This window comes from Caenorhabditis briggsae (assembly GCF_000004555.2).
Source record: "Caenorhabditis briggsae complete genome, chrX, whole genome shotgun sequence".
Lineage (NCBI taxonomy): Eukaryota > Metazoa > Nematoda > Chromadorea > Rhabditida > Rhabditidae > Caenorhabditis > Caenorhabditis briggsae.
Window position 1 is genome coordinate 17,681,298 of NC_013491.2, and position 10,722 is coordinate 17,692,019.

The window sequence follows — 10,722 nt, forward strand, 5'->3', positions numbered from 1 at the left end:
TGCTTTCAAAACTGATCGTAGTAAACTTTCTATAGACGTATGACCTCCCTCTTCCCTTTTTATTTTTCGAGATGTCACAAAGCCTGTCAATCACATCTTCTTTGCTGCAACATTGTTGTTCACTTTTATTACTCGCTTCATGCCGCTTTTGATGCAAAAAGAAGAATGAACGTGTTTCAAACCGGGCACACAATAAAAAAGGGGATTTATACAAATTGCAGTATCCAATTTAATTTGAAATATTTTGGTAATTGGCAGACATCATATAGCTCTGGTAAAATGGAAATTAAATTTCAGCGGATTCTAAAAATGAGAATTTTAGGTAAAAATGGGAAATAATACAGTATTGTCTTCCGTTCATTTTTGACATCCGTAGTCAACTTCAACGAAATCCCTATAATTGTCGGAGGGTCACCAAACGGTTACCTTTGAGCCAATTTATCTCAGGTCCTCTCAAAGGTATAAAAAAGATGTCAACTGATAAATTGTTTTTCATAATCTTTTTTTTTCGTTGACACATTTTCGATGTCTTGCCTAGAATCAGAACATTGAGCTCCAACTTGTGTGACCTCACTTTTAAAAGTTCATGGTGTATCTGAAATTAAAAAATCTAATCGGTATATTTTTGGTACGATTCTTTTTCTGACTTGAGCTCTAAGAAAAACTAGATTCTGCTCCAACACATCTGACTCATCCAAATGCTCGGTGAAGATCGACGCCTCAACCGTGTGTTCATGATTTGTACTTCCGAGAATTCAATTTTCAAAATGTGCTTTAATTTTATTACTGACTCCATGCCTTCTTGACACAAAAAGGAATGAAGTTTGAACAAAGAGCATTCATTAGATTCACAGAATCCAAAACTGTTTTGGAAATGTTTTGATTTGGGATCAGAGAAATTGACTTGGAATCCTTTGGTGGGGAAATGGAAATGGTGGAATGATACTTTTAAGAGGAACGGTGAAAAATCAACTACAAGAAAAACCGGTAACTAGCGTGGAAGGAAATGAAACAAATCTCATCGGGGTACTAAAAGTGACAGATATTATGTAAAGTGAAGATAATAAAAGGAATGACAAGAGGGCAAAGAATACAGTATTTTTGTTCCTTCTTTTGTTATTCATCATTCATCTCATCGGCGTCCTTATCACTATCGTTTGGGAGGAAGGCCATAATCATAGCCAACTAAAACAATTAAAGTGAGAAAAAGACAGTGAAATGTTTGGACTTACCTGAATGAATAACAACACGGCGAATACTGCATTTGAGATCAAAACATTGAAAGTGTTGAGGTACACAATCTGTAAATTAGTTTTGAATTCAAATTTATTCCCAACACAAACCATCGGTGCCAAGACAGATCCAAATCGTCCTCCAGCATTGCAAACTCCTCTTGCCATACTTCTCACCGAAGTTGGGAACAGCTCGGCGGAATAGAGATGATTGATTTTCCATGTCGGATCGATTCCAGCAGAGATGATTAAAGAGAGTGCAATATACACTAAATGCCATTTCTCGTTGTTTGAATATTGCCTGAAAATCGTAACAAATAAGGAAAATGAAATCCTGACAGGAAACTTACACTGGAATGATCAACAATGCACAAATCCAGCAGACACCGACAGAGAAAATTGCAATGATTCGTTTGCTAGTGAAATTGTTCAATATAAATGGAGTGAATCCGAGTGCAAACTTGGAGACACCCATAAATCCTTGATTCCAAAATCGGTTTCCTGGAAGGACGTCAAGAGAAAAGTAGAATCCGAAAGAGACGATGGATGAAGCAAAAAACGAATAGCACATCAACACGGTTGGTTTGAGGAGACGGGAAGATCTGAAAATGGGAACTTCAAAAAAATTGCTTCCACAAATGTGAGTAAAAGTTTGCAAAGAATGGAAATTCGCTGAAATTTTCATACCACGTTTTAGAATTTCAGAATTTTTTATTCATATTTTGAACTCCGGGGCCTACCGGACCGAACCGGTCCCTAATTTTTCAAGCATGAAAAAAATCACTTCAAGTCAAATTTTGTTCAATTCCAGCCAATCATTTGCAGGCATTCGAGCGCTGAGCGTCACTGCTTAACAACACTAATTACATCATGTCAGAAACACACGTCTTTCTTATTTTGCTAATTATCATTTTCTATTCAAATAGATGTCCCGTTCTGAGAAGAACTTCTGACTCACTTGAATAGAGTCGACCATGTTCTCCGCTCCTCCGTGTGTGTTGGCTCACTGAATCCAAGGATCTCAAACCATTTTAAAACTTCAATATCGTCCTCGTCAATCGCTCTTTTGTCATTGACTGCCACAATCTGCAGAGCAACTTTCTTGGCCTCCCGGTGACGTCCGTTGGCTGATAGCCATCGGCAGCTTTCATAGCAAGTGGTGACCTGAAATTTTTTGATTTGGTAGCGGAATCTCATTGGATTTTTGCTCACTCCAAGTACTGTCAAAATGACTCCGAATGCAGCAAACACCCCATGGAATGGAACATAATACTGAGTGTAGTTTGCCACCAAAGCGTTCACAGTCTAAAATCAATTACAAGTTTTCCATTTGAATATTATCATGCTAACCATAGACAAGCTCCAACCGTTGAAAGAGACAGCTAGAAGACGGGACTTTGCTAACTCGAATCCTTCTGTTAGAATCACAAAGTTGGTCACCATATACCCTCCACAAAAGAATCCAAGAGTGCCGAAAGCTGTGCAGACTGCAAACCAGGGAAGATGGTTGGAAAATGCAAGAGCAAAGTGACCGATGGTGACCATCATCAAACAACCTGGAATTTTAGTATGTATTTGATATCTTGTTGGTTACGATCTCACCGAGCCAAACGGGTTTTCGACCAATTTTATCCGATAGGAATCCACAAAAGAACGATCCTATCAATGCTCCCCACATGAGCAAACTTGAAACCAAAGCCTTGTTTTCATGGGAGCTGGCACCGCAAGAAAATCCGTGATCAACTGAAATGGAATAGAACTCTTCGTGTTTCACTGTGGTCCAAGCTGATTCAGATTTTTTCAGTGTTTCGCACCATTGCTGAAATCATTCAAAATTTGAACATCTGAATCGGTTTTAAGGACATACTGTAGACGGCTCTATGAAAGTTGTGAGCAACATAGCTGCGGCAATAGGAACATATCCGAGCTGAGTGAGGAAAAGGAGACGGAGTTCGTAGAGCCTGAAAATGTGTTAAATGTAGATTCATTTTTTTATAGAATTTTTTTTTTGAATATAATTTTTAAGAAATTAAAATTTGAATTTCAGAGCTCATAATAGAAATCCTTGAAATTAATGGCTTTGAATTTGAAGCTTAAAACAATATTTTAGTGCCCGAAATTTTGAATTCTTGAGCTTAAAATAATTAGATTTGATTTGAAAGTTTGAAGTTCAAAGTTTAAAATGTAGTCATTCTTAGAATTAAAAATGATAATTTTTGAGCCTGAGTTGCTCGTTTCTGGATTTGAGGGTTTGAATTTAAGAGTTAAAAATAGTCATTCTGGAATCTAAATATCACAATTTTTGAGCTTGAAAATGTCACCTTCGAAACTGAAAGTTTTGATTTTTGAGCTAAAAATATCATTTTTAAAGCTCACTAGTCCCGAATAACTCCATGAAAATCACTTACCCATAATCTTCACCAAGTGATCTCCGAATATCTGCAAACTTGAAAGTGCTCTGTTTCTCCACTTCTCCACCATCAGAGCTCACGGAGTTCCCATCCAGACGGATGTTCTCTTCTTTTGCGTTCATCCTGAAAAATCAAGTTACGATTAAGGGAAACACACAGACACACAAATAAATACATAATGATGCACAATTTCTGATAAGCAGGGTTGAAAGATGAGTTCCTTTTTAAAGTCATCTGCTGTCATCATTCATAAATTGCAAGTTAGTCATGTAAGACAAAAATCTTTTTCTGAAGGAAGTTTCAGTCACAAGCAAAAGAGAAAGCCAGAAAAAAGGAAAGTGAAAGTAGATATGCTGACATATCCGGAATCAGTAAGAGAGAGGAGGCGGGGGCAATTCTGGGGTCTACCTAGCCCTATATGCACAATGTCTATAGACGTAGTCACATTTTCGTTTCAAATTATGTGCGCGCAGCATTTTTTATGTGCTAAGACTAGATGAATGCATTTGGCATTTTCCGTCAGAGAAAGAAATAGAGAGGAATTCAAAAAAAAAGATGAGGTTTCATGAAAAATGGGCAGCCAGGCGCTTCGAAAACGGAAATACATTAAAAGAAATGGAAAAAGCAATGGTGATAGACGATTTTTATTAATACAAACTTTCGATGGGGAGAACAGCTGGAAAGAACATTTTGCGCCGGATGTGAAAGGAAGGAATTTGTTTGACGTGACTAACACGTCCTCAGCGCTCAGATATAACATTATGACTACATTTCTTATGAAGGTTACAGGTTCTTATAGTCACTTCCATATAAGGAAGAAAATAACTAATAAGAAAACTTCAAGAACATGAAACTCCAGACTTTAATGAAAATTTTAGGCTAGGTGAAAAATAAACTATTAGGTTGGAAGGAAAGTAACTGTCCATTTTTTGAATTCGTGAATAACACAAAAACAAGAATTATCCAAGATTGACAGTATGCACCATCGTGGTCCACGACATGCCGACAAAATTCAGGTAACTTGTGGATACCATTCCTCCAAAAGTCAGCTGGCCGCGACTCAAACAATTTTTTTCATTCCTGACTTTATCTCATCGGCAGTGTAAAACAACTTTCCCTCCAGATGACGCATATTTCCAAACAACCAATCATGAAAGAATAAAGTCTGGAGTTCAAGAAGCGAAAGCGGTTTGGGACTTAGTTTACTTTCTTCGAATAACGCGAGGTCCTATGTTCCACGGGACGTCGAGTAAGACCTGAGCCGCTCTAACTGGACGGTTCTTCTTTACGTCCCCTCAAACTCCTTATTTGGCCCTTTCATTATTGCTTATTAGGTGACCTGCAACGCCATCTAGAGGGAAATAGTTCAACACTGTAGATGAGATAAAATCTGGACTGAAAAAATACTTTGAGTCGCGGCCAGCTGGCTTTTGGAGGAATGGTATCCACAAGTTACGGCCGCATGTCGTGGACCATAAAGATTTATACTGTCAATCTGACGAGCGTATTCTGAAATTCTCAAAGGTGTCTAGGATAGTTTATTCTTGACATATCTTGAAAATTAGTCAAAATCTGACTTTACAAGGAGTTGAGGTTCCTTTTTAAGCATTTCAATAAAATAAAAATTTCAAATTGCGCTCTGAAAAGCCAGCCTCCCATGTGACAAAAAAAATAACACAAAAAAAAACGAGAGAGAAAATGCCAACATATAGAAAACTGAAACCACACAAACGCATGCAATGAAAACAAACCGCAAATGATGCGTGGTGAAGCAAGCATAAAAAATACACATAAATATATACTTTTTTCTGGGAAATTATTTTGTATAAATGAAGTAGAAAAAATGATCAGAAAACAAAACTTTTTCTATAGAATTTTCAAAAAGCATTCTTTGAAAAAATAAACACTTAAAGCTCGGAAAAAAATATCGTATCATTTTTTCCCAGAGAAAAATGACAATGTTTTTCTCTGTATCGCCTACACAACAAACAACAACAAACCGAAAAGTTGACTTACTTGAGCATACAGTTCATCACTCGACGGTTTTTTTGGGTCTCGGAAGTGTACAACAAATAACTATTGTCTTACATCATTGAGATTTTAACGACGGAGATAACGAGGCTAGTTTAGCTTCTGAATATTCAGAGATTAGAGAGTTCAATTCTAAAAAATATACAAAAAAGATGTAGTAGCAGTTTGAACTTTGCGTTTATGATGAGAAAAAAAATATTATCTAGAATTTTTTTGTCATGAGGTGGTGGCTTTTTTTTCACTTTTTTATCAGCAGAAAAGTTGGAATTATTGGTTTTTAAAGCGGAAAAATGATGTGGAATTTGTAATTTTTCGATTTTTCAGGTAAAACTCTTTAAAAAATCATGATTTCTGTTGAAAAGTGCTATTTCGTAATTACTAATCCGTCAAAGATTTCAACAAGAAATAACTAACGCAATAATTATAAAAATTGCATTTTTGAGCAAATTTCAGGTAGGAAAAGTTTGGTGAAAATGAAAAAAAAACATTAAAAACCTTTGGAAACCACATTTAATATAATAAAATAAGAAAAATGACGTCCAGAAATAACGGCTCCTGCTTCTTTTTTTCTTCTATATGCTCTCACAGAAAAAATACTATGAAGAAACCAGAGACTCCAGACACTATGTAGAGAAGCTTGTGTGTGTAGCCTCCAAGAAGCAAGGGGCAGCCAGGGAACTCTACTAAATTATTTTTACACCACTTGCACTGGACATTTTCTTTTTTTGTGACTTTAGTTTATTAAACAAGAGGAAAAATGACTAGGTAACATAGATTGAGAAAATGAAAAAAGAAAAAAATAAATCATGAAAAATAGATGAAGCTAACAAAATACACGCAAGTAAAATACACAAGCAATGAACAAATATTTGGTTAATGAGAGAAATAACGAGTCAAAAGGAAAAATGACCCCGACTACTCAAGATTTTGAGATTTCAAGGGTTTTCTCACACTTCTCAATCCCAATGGTCGCTAGTGATGACAAAAAATGTCATCTCTGTTTACACAAACTCTAAGAACTTGCGCTAACTCGTAAATTCCTGAACTGCCTACAAATGTGTCATAGTAAAAAAAACAAGGTTTTAAAACTTCAAATGTTTTGGAAAGCGCTGAGAAACAGTGAACATGACTTTCAACTAGACGTTTCCTATTGTGTGATCGTTTACGATTCAGTTTTATAGGACACCGGGTGTAATTCTCAGGGAGGTAATACACCGAGATCGTGTTCAATGAATTGATTTCGCTTTTTAGGAAATTTATCGGAATGGCGAGTTTCTTAATAAGATATACAATCTGATTAAAAGCTCCGAACTTTTCAAACTTATCGAAAACAGTACAGACAAGCTCCAGACTTCTGAAAATGGTCAAAATCAACTAAAAACATATTTTTTGTTTTTTTTTTGACTTTATTGACCAGCATTGTTTTATTTTCCGGTACTGTCTTATTGGCGGTACTGTATTTTAACATAGGTATTTTCCCTTTATCTTTCATGTTCAACAGAATTTTCGATATACCAATTGAAGGTCAAAATTTCGTTATTAGAAAATCAAAGAATTGATCAATTTCTGGGAATCAAATAAATAACAGTGCGTGAGCAAAAAGAAAAATATCATAAATTATTTGAATTCAAAGAATCGAATAAACAAAAACTCTTCAATGTGTGTAATGAGAATGCTACCTCTATGCATACTCAATTTCCGTTAGGCTCATTCAAAATCTAACAAAATTTTCTCCATTTTTCTTTTTTCTCTGTTCTTTTTTTTTCATTTTTTGTATTTTCTTTTTCCTGGCATCATATCTTTTTTTTTTTGAAATTTCCCTCCAATTCAAACTTCGCGTCCACAAACCTTCAACCTCCAAAGAAAAACAAATTGCCCCAAAACCACACAGCGGCTTCAATTGGCGTCGTGCCAATTTCAACAGTTTCTGCATCTATGCCACCCTCCACCAGCGAGAGAAACAACAGAAAAGCAGAGCTGTCGGGAGAAGGACTCGTTTTTTCTTTTACTCAGAGAAGGATGTTTCTAACTGTGCTCAAAACATGCTCCATTTCAATGAACTCTGAAATTAAAACGAAAAGAACAATGTGAAGACTGAAAATCGAGGATTTATTCAAAATAGTCTGGGTCACAAATATGTTTGGTAGGAATGGGGAAAATGATATCTGGGGAAAGGGAGAGAGAAGTTCGATGAACAATTATGACAGGAAAAATCTTTGGAATTGAAAAAATTTCGAGATTCATGAGATGAGCAGATATCATTGGAGAAGAAGAGAAAATATGCACACTATTGAACTTTTTCTTGTACGAAGAATGAGAGCTGCATGGTGGTGAGAGGTGATTATCTGATCATTATGGAGAGATGCTATGCATATGTTAGAGAGGATTGTTGGGTCTATTTTAGCTCCAGGATATTCTCCATTCGCTTTTGATCTGAAAAATCAAATTCTTTGAATTTTAGAGAAACTTCGGAAATTAAAATTTTAGACTTTAAGAAAACTCACAGTGAGAGAACCCGCCTTTGCTCGGAAAGGGAGTGAAGCGGTGGAATGAGCTTGCCACTTCATTGGTTGTGCTAGCCACGATTTGCTGTTCTGGAAAATTCAAAAATCAACAATATGCATAAAATTTTCTCAAAAATATACTCACTGGATTTCTTCACATCAGGTTCCAGTTCAGATTTCTGTTTTTGATCCTTTTCATCATCATTCTTCACACCACAACCTTCCATTAAAACTCTCTCTTCCTTTGAATCGAACCGTTTGAGATGGAAAAAGCCATTCTTCTCTTCGATTTTGTACTTCACCAATCGCTGCTCTTGTTGCATCCTCATACGCTCCCGATCGTAGAAATATAAGTCTGCTCGAGAGTTATCGAGAGCTGTTTTTGCACCAGCGATCCATGGGGCGACAACTCGTAAAAAGTAACCGCAGTTATTTGAAGTTTCGAATCCAACAAGGCAATCGAGGCAGTGAGAGAAAAATTCTTCACAATTGTATGGATCTTCTTCTTCGTCCCGTTTGCCAATGTAGTAGTCTAAGAAACTCGTGGTACTATCGTCTTCAGTAAATGGGTCATCGTCAATGAAATCATGGTAAATTGGTGTGAGAAATTGATTCAGCGCGCGAACGAACATTTCTCCGTGCTTTGCATACAGATATAACACGTCTTTCAGAAGATTCTTGTAGCAATAGTGCCAGTTTTTGACATCCCATTGCTGATATTTTTTGAAGGAGTCATTTCGAGAGCTAAGGTGCTCCTTGGCCCTTAAGGAGCAATCCGACAAGTGAGAAAGTAAACAGCTAACCCACTGGTCCTGCTTCTGTATGCAAATAAATTGGATCAACTCCTCCACCGGAACATCATCCAAATAATAAACCAATCTTGGTGGTATATCCTCTGTTTCTATCGTTTTCGAAATCTCCGCTCGCAATACGTTCCGATAATTTCTTCCCAATTCCACATCGAGTGCACGCATATCATTAAAAATTTTTTCCCGATCCTCCTGGTTCATCAGAAATAATCCATCATCCGCACATTGTTCGTTCAGGAGAAAACGTGATAATAGATTTTTCTCATTGTTGTTTTCCACATTCTCTGGTGGGTCGGACATTGTTTTGTTCTGAATCTAAAAATTATAGAAAAATGTGGAATAATTGCGAAAGAAAAAAGACTCATCATGCAAATACAAACGTATTCAGAAGATTATGAAAAATTAATTTAGGCCGACAAGATATATGCATGCGGGGAGACGCAGAGAAACGTTCAACAGAGCGCGTTTTTGTATGAAAAACTAGTCCGCGTCCTCTGCGACCGCGGGTCAGAAACTCAGAATTTAGTGTCGCTTTGACTTTCGACTCTTAACTTCAGATTTCAACTTTAATTTGTTTATTGATCAGGTGTAATAAAACATTAGAGGGCAGGACATGAAAGACTCAGAAAAAATGGGGAGCAAATATATCAATAAAAATAGGGAGCAAATATATCAATAACGGGTAATACTGGAAGAAATTAAGGATTCAAACTCGGAAGGTAGGAGAAATCGGGTAACTTGGGAAGTGATGGCGTTCCACAGGGGAACAATTGAAGAAAAATAGTCAGAGGAGTAGATTCATCCGCTTATTTCTCAAAACAAGTATTATCTCAACAAGTACTAAATAACTCGTTTCTAATGAAGAAAATAAATTCAAAGAATTGTGGATCGTTTTAAGGACCTAGGTATACTAGTTGATGATCAACTTCAATTCGACAAACACATCAATCTTATTGCCTACTCTGCTAAACTCAAGTCCCGCCAAATACTGAAAACGTTCCAATCGAAAAACCCTTGTTTATATTTCCGTCTCTTCGACACCTACATTAGACCGGTCCTCGAATACGGTTGTGAACTTTTCGATCCATCCAATGCCACACTTGCCAATAACCTAGAATCTCCTCTTCGTTTTTTCACCAGAAAAGACTTTCAGAGATGTAATATGCCCTTCAATTCATACACCGATCGCCTATCCCAGTTCTCTATGCTAACCACCCTTCATCGCCGCACCCTTCTAGTTCTTCTTACCTATCACAAAATTGTTATAAACTCATAACATTTTCCCTCTATGTCGTCCTACATTCTTCCCAGCCATTCTAACAGAGCCTCGTATTTGTTCAAAATCAACGGTCAATACTTTGACTGCTTCCTTCACAGAAACTTGTCTATGTGGAACCGTGTATGTAAAATGATAAATTATAAGCTCAATCCGGTGGCGTTTACTAAGCGAGTAGGAGCGATTCCTTATGATATTCTGATCCCTCCCACTTGACCTACAGGACTCGAGTCGGTCCGTCTGGTCATTTTACTTTTTTATTTGTACAGGTCCCATTTCTTGCCAAATTATCTATCGATTTCCCCCGTGCATTGCAAATAAATATATTATTATTATTAAGAGGGACCAAAAAAATGAACACAAATTGTTCATGAATTTTTGGTAATCACTCCACCGTTCACCTGTATATTTTACAAAAGTTTCCAAAAAATATAAAATAAAACTAAATTTCAGGAAGAT

The 10,722-nt window shown here is 36.6% G+C and overlaps 2 protein-coding genes across 2 annotated transcripts; both read right to left on the reverse strand.

The window, feature by feature from the left end:
* Positions 1 to 1,116: 1,116 nt before the first annotated feature.
* On the reverse strand, positions 1,117 to 3,765 carry CBG07740 (the record flags this gene model as incomplete). The annotated part of the gene is made up of 10 exons (XM_002645917.1): positions 1,117 to 1,185; positions 1,233 to 1,301; positions 1,344 to 1,533; positions 1,583 to 1,834; positions 2,191 to 2,396; positions 2,445 to 2,537; positions 2,583 to 2,788; positions 2,835 to 3,051; positions 3,100 to 3,193; positions 3,641 to 3,765. 10 exons carry the CDS (start codon positions 3,763 to 3,765, stop codon positions 1,117 to 1,119), a joined length of 1,521 nt encoding a protein of 506 aa, XP_002645963.1.
* A 4,304-nt stretch (positions 3,766 to 8,069) lies between these two features.
* CBG07739 lies at positions 8,070 to 9,287 on the reverse strand (the record flags this gene model as incomplete). Its single annotated transcript, XM_045240455.1, has 3 exons — positions 8,070 to 8,107; positions 8,179 to 8,268; positions 8,324 to 9,287. The coding sequence occupies 3 exons, from the start codon at positions 9,285 to 9,287 to the stop codon at positions 8,070 to 8,072; spliced, it is 1,092 nt and encodes a 363-aa protein (XP_045093449.1).
* Between the last annotated feature and the right edge of the window lie 1,435 nt (positions 9,288 to 10,722).